The 16,598-nt window shown below is 32.7% G+C and overlaps 3 protein-coding genes across 13 annotated transcripts in view; 2 read left to right on the top strand and 1 right to left on the bottom strand.

Moving 5' to 3' along the window:
* LOC116844149 (F-box/LRR-repeat protein 12-like) overlaps window positions 1-5,870 on the top strand; it is a 6,481-nt gene extending 611 nt beyond the window's left edge. For 2 of the 7 annotated variants that reach the window (XM_032815330.1, XM_032815331.1), the window contains 5 exons: window positions 1,440-1,643; window positions 1,952-2,481; window positions 2,564-2,846; window positions 3,087-3,460; window positions 3,584-4,205. In XM_032815330.1, coding sequence (XP_032671221.1) covers window positions 1,526-1,643; window positions 1,952-2,481; window positions 2,564-2,846; window positions 3,087-3,460; window positions 3,584-3,673 — 1,395 coding nt within the window. In that variant the 5' untranslated portion in view covers window positions 1,440-1,525 and the 3' untranslated portion in view covers window positions 3,674-4,205. Of the gene's footprint in view, window positions 1-95; window positions 939-1,439; window positions 1,644-1,951; window positions 2,482-2,563; window positions 2,847-3,086; window positions 3,491-3,583; window positions 4,206-5,677 lie in introns of those variants that run through there. The other 5 variants (XM_032815333.1, XM_032815332.1, XM_032815334.1 and 2 more) reach the window with 5 other exon arrangements.
* Window positions 1-9,926, top strand: part of LOC116844151 — a 26,304-nt gene extending 16,378 nt beyond the window's left edge. The window contains exons 1-7 of one of the 5 annotated variants that reach the window (XM_032815337.1): window positions 5,894-6,041; window positions 6,548-6,599; window positions 6,685-6,731; window positions 6,832-6,865; window positions 7,216-7,322; window positions 8,303-8,415; window positions 8,483-9,926. In XM_032815337.1, the coding sequence (XP_032671228.1) occupies window positions 5,986-6,041; window positions 6,548-6,599; window positions 6,685-6,731; window positions 6,832-6,865; window positions 7,216-7,322; window positions 8,303-8,415; window positions 8,483-8,748 (675 nt within the window). In that variant the 5' untranslated portion in view covers window positions 5,894-5,985 and the 3' untranslated portion in view covers window positions 8,749-9,926. Of the gene's footprint in view, window positions 1-5,893; window positions 6,057-6,079; window positions 6,224-6,547; window positions 6,600-6,661; window positions 6,732-6,831; window positions 6,866-7,215; window positions 7,323-8,302; window positions 8,416-8,482 lie in introns of those variants that run through there. The other 4 variants (XM_032815338.1, XM_032815342.1, XM_032815341.1 and 1 more) reach the window with 4 other exon arrangements.
* Window positions 9,927-10,556: 630 nt separating this feature from the next.
* LOC116844099 (ubiquitin-conjugating enzyme E2 J1-like) lies at window positions 10,557-14,152 on the bottom strand. The gene is made up of 5 exons (XM_032815225.1): window positions 13,232-14,152; window positions 12,419-12,624; window positions 11,614-11,804; window positions 11,345-11,462; window positions 10,557-11,195 (listed from the first exon to the last, which is right to left on the bottom strand). Exons 1-5 carry the CDS (start codon window positions 13,266-13,268, stop codon window positions 10,950-10,952), a joined length of 798 nt encoding a protein of 265 aa, XP_032671116.1. The 5' UTR covers window positions 13,269-14,152; the 3' UTR covers window positions 10,557-10,949.
* Window positions 14,153-16,598: the final 2,446 nt, after the last annotated feature.

Here is a 16,598-nt window from a genome sequence, read left to right as displayed (position 1 = left end):
TATATATATATATATATATATATATATATATATATATATATATATATATATATATATATATTTATATTTATATTTATATTTATATTTATATTTATATATGTAGCCCTGACATGCCCCCAAAGAGCGTTCAGCAGATATCTAAACTGTTGCAATGTATCATTAAACCGTTTACAAAGCGCTGAGTTCTGCTGAACGTAGCCATTAGATGTTTACGTGTAGCAATCGGATTTCCAATCAGATTGATATAATCGCAGTAATGTAAATTGTCTAGAGAGAAAGTTCCCTAGGCTAATCGGAGGTTTGTTCTTTTCAACTGAACTAGTGCTGCACTAGAACTGTACTTGCATTAAGTAATGCATCTCAATTGCCCGCAGAACCTATCTGAGATAGGGTGTATATCAGTTGGACACGGGGCAATTGGACACAGTCCAATCACAAGTCGCTGTTCCAAGGGACCCTACAAATGTCTCTAATCACACGGTGCTGTGATTGGCTGTGTCCAAATGCACCGTGTCCAAGTGCACCGCTCCCTCTGAGATATTGTCACCTTCATTCCTTTTAATTTCTGCAATATTCATCTCTTCCATCTTCATAGATCTGTTCTTTTCACCTGAACTACTTGCACAGATACAGTAACTTTTACCCTTGCACTGCACTGCACTGCTTGCACTAGCTCCAGACTCAGTGCAAGCAGTTCAGTGAACTGTTGCACTAAGTTCTACTGCACCGTTGGAAAGAACAGTAACCTCTGACAAACTTCTACTAGAAAGAACGCACCAGTGTACACTTCTTGAATTAGTGCAAGTTCAGCTGGAAAGAACAAACCTCGGATTACCAAATCGCGTCCGTGAAGGACGGATCGGATTAACGGATGCAGAGGAACGTTGCGTACATACTTATGTCTCTTAAGAAATAAATATTAAGAAGTAAATAGAAAAGTATGTGCATTGTTATTTTCATTATAATTAACATGTATTCTTCTGCAGATGTATATAGATAAATAAAGATTTATTTCTATTTTATTGATATGTATGTATTAAAGAAATAAATACATCTTAACCTAAATGTGTTTAAATCGTTAACATACAAGTTTATTAAAATATAAAATATTTTCAGAGTTAAGGAATTATGAAAATGAATGAGAAAGGAATGTTTGAACAGAGTCAATTTGAGATATATATATATATATATATATATATATATATATATATATATATATATATATATTTAATTATTTTTATTTAATTATTTAAATGTCGAACCCTATACATAGTTTAGTCATATATAAAAATCTGTGCTTGCATGGTAAGACTTTAATACAACTTTAATACAACTGCAACTGTATGTTAGACGATCTTTTAGAATTTTGAATGATGAACTTTATGAAACTAATAAGATTGTATAAGAGTCTTAGGAGCAAACGCTACAAATAATTGCAGACTTGATTACAAGAAAGCAAAAGAGGCTACAAATAATTGCAAACCTGATTACAAGAAAACAAAAACTTCTTTAAGAAAAGATAACCATGGAAGAAACTCAAAAATATGATTTTCAAGATGCATTTATTAATATACTGGACGATGATTGCTTAATACATATTTTTCAATTTTTACCAATTGTTGACAAAATCCGTATAGAAAGAGGTAAGAAATTCAATAAATATAATTTACAGTTATTTCTATTGCCTCATATAGATATATTTCTTTATATTATCTGCTTAATGATTATATTTATACTATTATGATATATATATGATTATGATATGTTTGCACTATTTACTTAGAATGCTTTCCAGTTGCGTACACTGTGTTACACTGTGTTACACAAAACCAATTTATTGGTTGCAAATTATTTTACAAGATATTTTAGATAATATGTGACCAATAAACTGGTTTTACATGTGTGTCAAGATGTGTTAAGCAATTGAAAAGCATCCTTACTATTTTTGTAGTGTGCAAACGTTGGAGAATATTAAGTCTAGATTCTTGGTATACAATGAAGAAAATAGATACCTCATTCCTATTAGAAGGCTTTCCAACACATCATCGAATCACTGAATTTATACTGAAGAAAGTGATGAAAACGTTATCAAGAAATGGCAGATTTATAACAGAATTACATCTGTCCTGTCCAGCAACAATGTTTCCATCTGATGTAGCTCAGTTTAACAGAAAACTATTCGATATAGTCATGAAATATTGTTCCAATCTTACTAATATTAATGTTTCTATGATAACAATTAATAAAAAGGACAAACAATTATTAGGCAGATATAAAAACATAACTAGGCTTACTTTGGGAACGTTTTACAACTTAGATAAACAAGAAACATTTTTCCAAGAATATCCACAGCTCAACTATTTGCAAATACTTTCTAATTTTGACTTTGTGGGTAAGTGTTTACCATACTTGCCAGCCCAGACAATGCGCACTCTTATATTATGTGACTGCCCGAGGATTAATGAAATTACATTTTCCATGGTAAGTCTTTCTTTTTAATTTTTTTTTTTTTTGTAATGGTTGATATAAATGTGTACATAACGTTAATTATATTTCAATATAGGGATTGGCAAAACTCGAAAATTTAGAACATCTTTATATAAGTTATTTCAAATTTGGTAGAAAAACTATGGAAACTATCAGCAATTATTGCAAAAAGCTAAAAATATTACAAATTTCCAAGCGCAAGATTTGTACAACCAGCTTTCTACAAGATATGGCTGCGTTACAATTTACTAACCTTATTAACTTGCAGAAACTAAAAATGAAAAACTTTCCATTTTCACCCCAACATTTCGTTGAGATAACAATGAATTGTCAACAGATTACTTCTCTAGATATTTCTGGTAAATTATAAAACCGTATATCTTTAAATTTTTATTCAGGATTCACATCGCGTCCGACGTCCAACGTACGACGTCCGATATTCAATAAAAAAATAGCTTTCCAATGGAGAATTGAATTCTATATTAGAAAGCTGTTCTCCTATTGGATATTAGACGTCGTACGTCGGACATCGGACGCAATGTGAATCCTACATGAGTGTTCTAAATATTTCAAACGTATGATTTTTCATTCGATTTTAGGTAGCTCTTGTGATGATATTTCACTAAAAATTATTGCAACATTACCAAAATTAGAATATTTAAACATTAGTTATGTGTGTGGAATTACCGATTATGGTTTGAAAAATCTAAAGAACCTAAAAGGATTGAGATGTAAAAAATGTAGAAACATAACAGATAATGGGATATACGAAATTCTTAATTTTTCACCTCAATTACAACTACTAGATCTTACCTATTGCAGCAGGATTACAAACAATATTTACGAAGTTGCTAAAGTAATTCATGATGATAAACCTGGTAAAATGGTACTAAAAATCTATAATTTCGGAACACAAATTTTTTTAACAGATAAACATAAGGTGCATCCGACAGTACAACTAATCAATATTGTAGTGAGTTCAATTTTCCTTCTTATAGTTTAGGTATGATCGGGAATTTCTATTCAATTAGCCAGTCTTATTAAAAATATTTGAGATGCTTGATTGTGTAGAATTAAATTATTATCTTGGCTTCAGGAACAATTGCAGCAATACACACGTCAAAGAATGAGACAAAGAATTTCAAAACGCAATGTGGATTTGATATGCACTAGAGAGAACAGATAAGAATGAGAGAGGCCATCTTGGTAATTATCGGAGTCGCAACGAATTATTATTTGATAGACTTAGGGTGCTTTCCAATTGCTTAACACATCTTGACAACACGTACACAACAAGTTTACATCACATATTATCTAAAATATCTTGTAACATAATATGCAACCAATAAATTGATTTTGTGTAACACAGTGTACGCAACTGGAAAGCACCCTTACAAAAACATCTGTAACGCCGCCAAGTCCAAACAATAGCTATTACGTAAACTATCACATACTTTGTGATTTCTATTTTACCATGTAAAAGTTATTTTGCGTGTGAATCCGTAATCATAAGTTTGAAGCAGATGTTGACAGACGTTTTGCTGTAGACTTAAGTTAGCGGCTAGCACTCCATAATTATATAAGGTTTGTTCGAGTTACTTGTACTATTCACACTTTTACACCTAATGCCCGTTGCACACTAGTGCACCTCATACAACACAAATTTTCCAAAATACGTTCTGAAGATACTTTTAGGACGGAGGGATGTCATCAGAATATTTTTAGGATGTCCTTTGAAGATGTGAGTTTTCTGAAAATAGTTAATATCCAATAAGTTTATTCGCATTAATTGAACTTTTTACACTTTCACACTTAGTGCACATTAATTCTTTAGAGGTTCTAAAAATGACGTCATGATTTCCGTTCGTGTTACGAGTGTAAATGCAATTCTAATACACTTTTTACACTTGATCCCAAGCAAGAGATTAAGTGTGAAAGTGTAAAAAGTTCAATTAATACGAATTAACTTATTGGATATTAGCTATTTTCAGACAATTGACACTTTCAAAGAGCGTCCTAAGAATACTCTGATGACGTTCCTCCGCCCTGAAAATGTCTTCAGAATGTATTTTGGAAAATTTGTTTAAGGTGCACTAGTGCAACGAGCATTAGGTGTAAAAGTGTGAAAAGTATAAGCAACTCGAACAAACCTATAGTCAAAGAGATAAAGTTAATCGGAGTTGAAGAAATTGGGCATTAGTCGGACGTGACAGTGGCAAAACAAAAACAAAAAAATCTTATTCAAATGTAAACAAACAGAATAAATCAAATTATTTCAACACCAACACCTATCAAACGGATAACCACTTGTTGACGTTATCTGAAAATAAGAATACAGATCGTAATTTTAAAAATCGTAGTTCTTTTGTAAGTTTTCAGTTCATTTGCGAATGCAAATATAATACTACATGTATCATATAATTGAACTTAAAGACTAAAATGAAACGCTGAATGAAGACACAAGTGAAACTAATTTCATACAACAACTGTTAATACATACCATAGTTACAATCATATTATTTGTGTATCGTATTATATTTGTAACTTAATGAGTTTATAAATATATTTACTGGCGTAATAGTTTTCATATTTTTCAATTGTCACTAATGGAAAAAAAATGTGAGAACTATTACGTCGATGAGTATAAATATGACATCTTAGGGTGCGTTCAGATTCCCTACCCGGGTGCACTCTGTTACTAGAAACGCTATAGTATATGTCACATATACTATAGCACTTCTTGTATTAGAGTGCACCCGGGTAAGGAATCTGAACGCAGCCCTTAAAGGCCAAATCACATTAGCGATTGGCGATTGATGATTGACGATTGAAGATTGGAACTTGGCCAATTGGAACAAAGCAAGCCAAGGTTAAAGCTCGTAAGTTTGATGAGTTTGATGGGTTTGACGAGAATATAAAGAGAATTATTTTATCTTATATATTAGTACGGAAAACACGGATATTTATACAAAATCAAACTATCAAAAGCTAAATGAATTTTACCAAAATTACTAATAAAATAAAATTTAATAAATTACTATTTTAACATAAGTAATTTTATCGTAAATATTCGTCACTTTAAATCTGAGAGCTAATTTTATATCTTTATTTCTATGTTATATTTTCAAGTAGTACGACTCAACGGCATATCAAACGAACTATTATTTGCAAAAATTTAATTTAATAACAGCTCAGGAGGATTTTCAAACTAAAACTAACGACTGCCTGTTGTTCGAAGCTTGTTGTGCCGATCATGTGTCTGTAGATAATAGACATATCCAAGGCATGCACCCTACGTACTGACGTGGACGCGCCTCGACGCGCTGACCTCGGTCAGAAACGATGAGTCGTCGTGATCTGTCGCGATATCAGCAATACTGGGCAGCAGCGGGTGAAAGATCGCTGTCGCTCATTATCACGTGTCACGTGAAATTAAACACTGGCATCTGAACAGCTATATCAGTTAGATGACGGCGAGGTGCCGTGTGTTGACAGGTCATGGGGGCCTGTCTCGGCCACTGCTTTGCGAAAGTCACAGATTCCCTGCCGTACAGGTTAGAATACTGAAGGTATTTGACAGGAGAACGTCGGCTGCTAGAGCATTACTCGTGGAGAAGGGTGTCGGCTGTCACATTTTGCTGAAAAGATCGTTGATTTTATTTGTGAGCGCGTGATTGAGCAACGGGCTTGTCGATGACTCATAACCGGAGAGTGTGTGACAGTTATAATTACAGTTGTGTGTGTTTGTGTATATCATAACTATAGTATTGGTACACAGCTGTAATACATGAATGAAAAGTCATACAAAATATATAAATATATAATAAATAATTAAATATATAATTTATAATTAAATATATAATTATAACTTTATAATTAATATATAATTATTTATATTAAATATATAAATATATAATTTATAACAAATATATAATTTATGCTCTGGTAGTTCCGCGGGGTTTTCTTTAATAATAATTTATCTAAGATTTATCAGATATCTCTCTCTGAATCTCTCTTTAACAACATATGCTTATTGAAAATTCTCTGTTGTTTATTACAGATTCCATCAAAGACATACCAGAATGTCTTTCCAAGGAGAAGAACAAGTTGAGGTATATATTTAATCATATCTCTTGTGGGATAATTTATATTTTGCTAATATTAATAATTCCAGTGTTACTTTTGCTTTGTGCTTAGTTCATGGACACCGAAAGGGATGAAAGTCAAACTAAAGGATCGAAAAGGTAAGATGTATTCACTTAGATTTGTTAGTTTTAATTGTAAATAAAAATTTACAATATTAATGTTATATATTTATTTACCATGCTTACTGGATGTATATAGTTTATTGTCATTCCTCTCTTTAAAAAAACTTAAGGTAAATATCTTATGAATATGACATATATATTAGAACATATTATATCTAATATTATCATATCATTATTAGGTTTGTGCAAAAAGTTTATTGTGCTTATCAAATAAAATAGATAACAAAACTATCCAGTTTTGAAGGATTAATTATTTTCATGAATAAAATAAATAACATTGATTCTATATTTTTAAGACATCTATAATAAAAACTTTTTATTTTTGTTTTGTTACCCAAATTTCTTATGATAATTTAATAGAAAAATAGCAAACCTTTTGCACTAATCTAATAAATACATTATATATTTTATATGTCATTTACTATAATAAAAATTTGTGTTATATGTTTGTGAATTTTAGAAAAAGCACGGTATTCCAGTAACTTTGGAACTGCTGGAAGATGGAGGATGGCCACGGGGTAATAACAAATATGCCAGATTGAGTTCTAGAAATGATGTTTCTACAAGGTACATTATCGTGCAATCTTAATAATAGGGGAGAAGGTACACTGAAAGAAAAATTATATTAAAATCAAGAAATATTTCTTTGATGGGTGCCATTAACATATTTACTTAAATCTACATTCTCTTTATTTAAATCAAATATTGTTTATCTGATTTAAATAAACAATATTTGGTTTAAATAAAGAGAACGTAGATTTAAGTGAATATGTTAATGGCACCCATTAAAGAAATATTTGTTGATTTTAATATAATTTTTCTTTCAGTGTAGGAATATGTGTATTATAGGGAATATGGTTTTTTATTTTAAACGAAAAATCCAATATTAAAAACAATAATTGCATCAATAATCAGAAATGTTAACAGATATATTTTTTTATAATGTATCCATATTCATTAGAAAAAGAAAAAGTTTAAAGTGCACAAATTTCTTTTAGCATGATGTAAGAAATGAAGTCTTAGAAAATAGTATGATTCTATGAAACAGACATGAAAATGAAAAATTTTCTTAATTTATCATCATTTTCACACCTGTGTATAAGACATGGTAATATGGAACACTTTGTCCCATATTATCATCCATCGCTATTTTCTAAACGAAAATCTCGAAGTAGAAAAAAATATTTCCAAACTAATTCTCTCTGTGATTTGGAAGTTTAATCTTATTACTAATCGACACATAATAATTAATATGTTATATTTATCTATTAAGACAGCAAACATTTTTTTTATCTTTGTGAAAAGTCTAAACAGGAAGTAGGCAAAGCGACTTTTCTTAATATTGCAAATAACATACCACTGGTATTAGACTCAGATGTTCATAATGATGGGAACGAAAGGAGTCTAATGTTTATGCTTATCTCAGTCTGACAGGTTGCAGTAATTGTTGAGAAAAAATCAGCCTTGTTTCTTATTATCACCTTCTCCTCTATATCTGAAACGATTATTCGTCTTACAAGAAATAAGAGATTATACAAATTAATTAGTTCGGGCCTGGATACATCGCTTCAAGTTCTCGACGCAAGAACTTTAATAAGACAACAAACGTGTGTTTCCTCCACTCCGGGATCGTCGTTGGACCTTGAGTGGGAACACGAAGGTAATCCACTATTATTCAATCTCCTACAATCTTGCAATATATTAATGTACCATATGTTCGCATATAGGAATGCCTTTACCGATCGTGGAGGATGAAAAGGGTGACACTGAGGGCTCTTCGTCGCAAACGTCAGTTAACAATAGTCAACCCTCCAGTCTGACAGCGTCTCCTTGGTCTCGTGTTTCGAGCCCGAACAGCTTGGAATGGGATCCGGTCGAACCAGACATGGTATGTGTTGATATGGATACCGAGCAGCTTCTAACTGAGATAGAACGATTGACAGACAGAGCGCTGAAAGAGACGGGCGAATGGAGTAGCGCTAACACTAGCTGATAAACGATCCAAATTGTGATTAATCGAATTGTTTGTATTTTTGTATCGTAAAGATTCTCGTGGGGCACGGAGTGCTCTGTACTTTTGACAAGCAAAGGAATAACCGTGTTGTTTCGATATCACACGAATTCTTGAAACAATATAACGACACGTTTATATCGTTTCAAAAACGTATGTTGTACAACTTAGAATGTTGAGCACAGAGATTGGACAAATACCTATGTTGCAATGTACCTTGTAATAATCTTTAATAAGAAACGAATTCCTATGCCAAACGCTTTATCGAATTTGCAAGATAAATATTTTGACGATACTTGCATATGTACGAGAAATTTATCATATATAAATAAAAAATGTATTTCCTGTTTCTAAATTTAAGGTAATTTTAAATTAAAATATTCGGCTCGCTTAAATGGGATTGCATTTATCGTGGACTTCAGTGGTTTTTAAATTTTGCTTATCTACAGCTTCCGTTTGACAATAATTTATTTCGTAAAAAATAAAGATGTAAAAAATACATGACGTCGTGTCGTATGATTGGTAAGTTTTTGGTACGTTGAGAGCATATTCTGTCTTATAATGTTATTATTTTCAAGTAATTTCCAAGCTATTCTAGAGAGATATTAGATGAATTTAAAAGATCATAAACAGAGTTTGAAGTTTACATAAAACGACAGATCAAATAATTAAGAAAATACGAAAAATAGCAAATGTACAAAACTGTTTTGAATAGCAGAGAATTGTTTTATTGTAGTGGAGTGCACACGAAAATATCTGAAGCAATTACGATATAAACGATACGTGTAGGATGCCTTAATGTAGATAATAAAAAGATTACGAAATTTTCTATAGCTGCGGATATGTTACCTACATTTTATATAATGCATTTTAATAGATTTCCGTTATATATTGCTGTACACGACCTAAATGTGACATACACACATATACACACAAGTTAAAAAAATGCGTTCATGTTTTCTTTCTTTTTTTTTTATATTCGTATGTTTAGAAGTAAGCATTGTCGGAGAGATGTGTCATATCAATTTAAAAGGAGATTGTAGGTCGATGAATGTAAACGCGAATGTGTGGAATTGAAGATCATCATTACATTTGGACTGTAATAAGTGTTAAGAGGTAATATGTTTATATGCTTTAATAAATAGTTACTTTATTATATATTTCTATGTACATACAAAAACTGAATTTAGCCTAAATCCTGTTCTAAATCCTCTCCTTAAGCGACTATATCATACATCGAGTTTTATTACACTGGCTATACACGTGTGTAAAGTGTACGAAAGTTACAAAGTTACTCGTATGTGTTTGTTAGGAAACAGTGTTGTTTAAAGATATCCCTTTTTTAAATGTAACTTACTGGGAGAAATAATAGCAATCATTTAGGCAGCTCAGAGAGAATATCTTTAAAAACAATTGTTATAAAAATTATTAAATTTTATTATATTATTAACTTAGCTTATCTACGCACTATTAAAATTTTAAATTATTTAGTATCGAGTGAAATAATATGTATATTTTGCTTACATTTAGAAAATTTCTCATTAATACATCAAGAAAAATAAACTAGTATAAATATATATATATATACTAGTGTGACATATATATATATATATATATGTGTGTGTATATATATAGTAAATTATTTAATATATATATTATATATATATATATATATATATATATATATATATAAAATTGTATATATAATATATATAAATTGTAAATTTAATTACAATTAAATTTACAATTTTAATATATAGACAGATATAATTAAAATTATACTGAAATTGTAATTATTTAATACATTGACAATTTATTAAATTGACTAAACAAAAGAATTCAATCACTTATTTTACAATGACGAAATAAATTTTTGAACATTTACGAGATACAAGTGCGGTTTATAGGAACAAGGTGGACATATATATATATACTAACATATATTAATACTTATTGACTTATATGTATTACATTTTTATGAAAACCGGATAGTCTGCAATATATTACATATACGTGCATTGTTTGTAATATGAATCAAATTGTTTTTTGTAAGCTTAGAAACGATATCCACAAAACGTGTATAAAATTTACTTCGTTTCAATAGCACCACATTCGCGCGCGTGGCATATATGAGTATGTATATACATACGCAGTGTACATGTATATATATACATACGAATAAATTAAACAAGAAACAGTCGTCGTAGTATCAGGAGAATAATCGCTGATACTAAACTGGCAATAAGAATACTCCAAAATAAATCGTTCGAAGAGGACATTGTCTCTACGGGGTTTAAAATAATATCTGGTTGCTGCCGGTCTACGTTATCCGTGTTCGTTTCCACATTACGGTGTCGTATTTCGTTCTCGGATACACCTTCCCCGTTATTATCCATAAATAATGTGTCTGACGTGGGTGAGTCATCGGCCTGTAATAATTTCTTTCGTAAACACTTGACTGTTAAGTTTTCGCGCATGCTCGCTAAAATTGTTCGCAGACTTTTTCAATCGTGCGACAACTAAGTTTAGAAACGGAATTTGCAGAATTACTGATAGGAAACAGTTATCAGTCGCTTACCTTCAGAGCGATAGTTTTCAACATGTTTTGTTCTTCCTCAGTGATAGGCTTCTTCACAGAGTTCTTGGATAACAAGTTCACAACTTTACCACATGTCTCGCATTGCCAGTTCTGTGATCTGTGATAGGAAGATTTGTTAGAAAAATACATATAACATCCTTTTTGTAATATTAATATTATAAAAATTAAAATAATCGCAATATATGATAATATAAATTATTATATAAGTTACATGAATTATATTAATTGTAAATAAAAAACATTATTACTTTTTTGCAAGCTTTTGTCGCTCTTCGGTGCTGTAGTCTAATGCGCCTATAGTGCCACTTCCTGGTGTAGGCATAAAGGCGATCAAAGCTAGCAATGCAGTCCTGATACTCCAGGATGGCTGCCACGTTTCGGGATGGTGACCAGAAATACTCAGGCAGATTTTCTTATTTATCTCAAAACGTCCATTTGGCTACATCAAGGGAATATATCCAGCCATTATGATATAAAGTAGTAAGCACGTGTTGCTTAAATACTATCCAGTATTTTAGAAGTCGATTCTTGAAGTCGCATTTTATGAAAAGAAGTTCATATAAACATATGGTATCAAGGACTTTTTCTCAGCAATACAATGTGATGGAAAGTTTTATATTGAAACACAACTATCTCCCAAATTAATAGCTTTATCGAAATCTATATCAACAATATTTTTTTTATAGATAATTAATATGTTAATAAGAGTCTAAAAAAATATATGATTCCATTCACTGGCATACAAATTCAGAACAATGCATTATCTAAATCCCTTTTCTACGTAATTGAATTCTTACAAAACAGTATTATAGGTAAAAAAATGAAGATAATATTCTGCTTAAGTTTATGAGCTATTAAGAAGAAAACAATAATTTTATAGAACTCTGTGTCCCTGAAATGAGGATTTTTAGATTTTATGTTCATATGAACTTTTCTCTATAAAATGACCTGAAAAATCAATTCTTAAAATATTGAACAGTACTTAAGAAATATACATATATATATATGCACTCATTGAAATTCAGACATATTTTATCTTAGACATAGGCTCACCGTTAACAGAATGATATTCGGTGGCTTCATAGGATATTCTGGTGGTAGCAAGATCCTTCCATGATAAACACCACCTTCAAAGTCTGTAGATGGTGGCCCTTGTACTGTGAAATGCCATTCGAACAAGTTATCCTCCAGGGGATACGCACAGTACTCTTCAGTGGCTTCGTGCAGCTCTTGTGCCTCCCTCATTAATCGCTTCACCGCTGTATGGTATAGAATACATAATGAATTTTTACAGTGCTTAAAATTTACACTCACTGTGATATGAGCACGTGAACTGAAATATTCTTTTGTCAAAGCAAAAATGCATCAGACTTACTTTGCAAAACAGATATAAGGAAAAAAACATGTACTAATTCTGGACATTCTCATTGTTTTTGGTCTTTAAGCGCGAATATTTCAATGTAGAACATATGTACATATATTCAACATATGTACATATATTTTAAATTTTAAATATTCCAAAGTCCTAAATTAAATTCTAAAGTTTAAATATTCGTGTTTAAAGACCGAAATAATAAGAATGTGCAGAGTTAGATATCAGTGTTATCAGTATTATATTGGTATGTTACGCTTACTGTTGCAGATATAATACATAATACGTACCACCACTTTATCTAGTCGCGTCACTGACGCAACGGAGAGATAAAACGGCGGAGAATATCAGCGACTATTGCAAACCCGACTGATCGTGTACTGTTATACAGCAGCTACCTGGACGCGTTAAAGCCGCGAGACGTCGTGTCTCGACGGGTCAAAACAAAGCACCGGCGCAAATTCGCGTGTCAACGTAGCCTCGACGACACTTACCTGGGCTCTTCGCGTTGTACTTCCCCTCGAATGACATCTTCGGCGCCGACTCGTCCGCTCTCTAGCTTCCCGACTAACCGTCTGACAGCTCGTTGTCCACCCGTCAGTCTCTTTAGCCGAGGTTAAAAATCGTGCAAATAGAAATACGAATAAAACGCTGCGTGAGACTCTCACTCACTCCCTCTTTCTCTCGTTTGCTCCCCTTTCGCTATTTTTCTCTCGTTCTCCACAAATGTAGCGGGTTCGTTACACACGTCTCGCTCACATATTTGTTATCACACGCTTCTCGCCGATCCCCGAGCGTTTTCCCCGTCGTGCGAACCCAGACGTGGCTCGATCGCGCGGCCGCCGCGTCGCAAAATGTGACGTGAACTCGCCGCGGATTCGCTCGCGCCGTCTCTATTTATCGCCGCCCATCCTGCACTGAAGTTGCCCCGCGACCACGTCACGCAGCGGTGGTTGCATATTGCCAGCGAGGAATCGAATCGAATCGAGTATTTCGAATTCAGCAGCAGCAATGCGTAAAGTCCCACCGTCCACACGCTCGTCCCTTTCCGGGATCATCGTCCTAAACATGACGCGGCGAAGGGAGCCTGGCGTCGGCCGGCGTCGGCGCGCTTCGTCCTCCGCGCCCGTTTGTGCGAAATTCGAATCGGATCGAAATTACCGGCTTCGGCCTCGAGCGTTTCGTGGAGCCGCGCTTCCTGTCCTTCTCGTTGCCACGTTTTCCCCGATAACCCCGTGCTACCGACGAGATACTATAAAAGACCGTCGGCCTTACGGCCCCTTTAGCGACCCCGAGAAATCTGACCGTATATTTTTATATTTTACTTTTTTCTTATATCCTATGTTCTTAGTGTTATCTTACTTACATCGTCTTGTCTCTTTCTGTCAATACGATTTCGGCACAATACTCCGTCCAGTATTATATGTCGATGATGTACTCTTACGAAAAAAATACGAAAAAATCCTCAATTTTGGGTGTAAACACCCAAAAACTGGGGATAAACACTTAAATTTGAGTGTTAACACCCAAAATTGAGGGTTTTTTTCGTATTTTTTTCGTAAGGATAGTCACACGGATAAACAGAAGCGTCTTTGTGTGAAAAATAGTCGATATTGTCATCGTTCTTCAATTACTTCCGAGTCCCTCCGGGTCTTTTGGCCGGGTCGAAAATTTACCCAGGGCTGACAGTCTTTAATAATATCTCGTCAGTGTCCGTGCTTTCGCAGATGTGAGTTTTTCTTGCGTTCTTTTATTTTCCGTTTACAAGCGGCTGCTCCGCGCTTTGAACGCTTCGCCGTTACTTCGCGAATGACTCTTCGTCTTTAACTTAGAATCGCGGGAACAGCTTGGCGCTGCATCTCCCGGAGTATTCGGGATTCAAATGTAATACTTTTTACGACGCTAATAATAGTAAGGTACAAAGTCGATTATGAAGACAAGCGTCATAAAAAGTCTCGAATAATTTGCATTGTTTTGATCAAATAAATATTAAACAACAAACGTCTATATTTATGATAATTAATTAATTGTTCCCATTTAGAAGACTATTTTAAATTTAAAAAATTGTTTTGCACACATTCACCCCGTGCTTGGCTCTTATAGGCCCTATTTTATTTTGATTTTTAATCTCAAAGCCTTTTAACATGTTTTCTTTTTAACAGTAACATTACGCCAATGTTATAATTTCCCACTGAACATTACTGTTATAATATATGTTATATTACATTTGTATTATTGAGTGAAAAATCATAACATTGACGTGGTTTCAGTAAATAGTCCAATTAACAATAATGTTATGTTACATCAATTTATTGATGATTTCTCGCTCAAAAACTGTTATATACATCTATTATGTTACAGTTACATTGCTGAATGAGAGATTAGAACATTGATGTGATGTTATTGTTTATTGGTGTTTACTGGGTAAAGAATTCGCGTGTTTACCCGAACTGACAGTATTATATCAATATTATAATTTCCCACTCAACACACCGTAACCTGTTCCATACAACATATGTTACATTGCACTAACATTGTTGAGTTGGAAATTATAATATTAATTATATAATGGTACTGTTGATTAGTGTTTATTGGGTGAAGAATTTCGCGTGTTTTTCACTCAGTAAACATCAAGTAACATCAACTAATATCACACATTAATATTTTAACTTCTTACTCAACATTGTATATTACATACAATATATGTTGTATTGCACTTATATTATTAAATGAGAAATTATAATATTGATGTAATGTTACTGTCAGTTGATGTACAAACAGCACGAAAGCAGATCCTGAATATTATTCTGAATATGTCTAGAATATCCTAGGAATATCCTGAGAGCTTTAAAATGTCTTGAATAAAGTAAAAGTATGTCCAAACACGTACCTGATTACTATTATTTTAGCCTTAAAAAATACGAATATTTAAACTTTAACATAGGAATATCCTAGGAATATTCAGCTTTAAAATATCTTGAACATTAATCTATAACCATACTAGATAGAGCACACTTGCCTGTCACACTTCCTCCATGGTACTCAACGGGCAGAAAGAGATAGTTAAATGAACATCGTTGTCTCTTTAGTGTGAACAATGCGCGACTGTTACAGTTGGTTAGATAAGAATAGCGGTATCTATTTAACTATTTCTCTCACACAGTTCTGCCCGCTCGAAAACAAAGGAGTGTTATCCAGTACTCTATCCAGTATGATTATAAATCAATGGTCTTGAATAAAGTAAAAGTATCTGTGCCCAAACACGCACTTGATCCCAGACATTGCTATTATTTTAATCTTTAAAAAAATATGGATATTTAAACTTTAACATAAAAAAAATACACACACACACACACATATATATATATATACATATTTATATTCTAGGTTGAAATTTTAAATTTTAAGTATTTAAAGACCAAAACAATAAGAATGTCTAGGATTAATTTTGAGAATTGCTACTTCTACCTTGTTCACGATAATTTCAGGATACTTTGTGCTGCGTGCTTATTGGATAAATCAGCCCGTGTTATTCGCGCAAGCATAAATCGAATGTATGATGAATTTATTGTATTCTTTAACATGCATTCTTCGACATACATCCGATACGGTACATGCAAATATTCTCTGTTATCAGTTTCGTTAACATGGCCTTTTAAATAGATGTATTTTATCTTATCGAGCTGGGGACTTTAATATATTTGCTTTGCGTTTAAGTTCTATTTAAATACGTTTTATCTTTTGAACCTATACGTGTAAGAACCACATTAGACGAAGATACGTTTTTTGAGCGATTGACTTCGTATTTGTTTTCAATCGCAGCTATTAAGCGGTGAATATTTTGCAATGTTTGCGACACAC

This window comes from Odontomachus brunneus, unplaced genomic scaffold (assembly GCF_010583005.1).
Source record: "Odontomachus brunneus isolate Ranch 3 - 2012 unplaced genomic scaffold, Obru_v1 Obru_scaffold_039, whole genome shotgun sequence".
Classification (NCBI taxonomy): domain Eukaryota; kingdom Metazoa; phylum Arthropoda; class Insecta; order Hymenoptera; family Formicidae; genus Odontomachus; species Odontomachus brunneus.
This window is presented reverse-complemented; position numbering and strand designations above follow the sequence as displayed.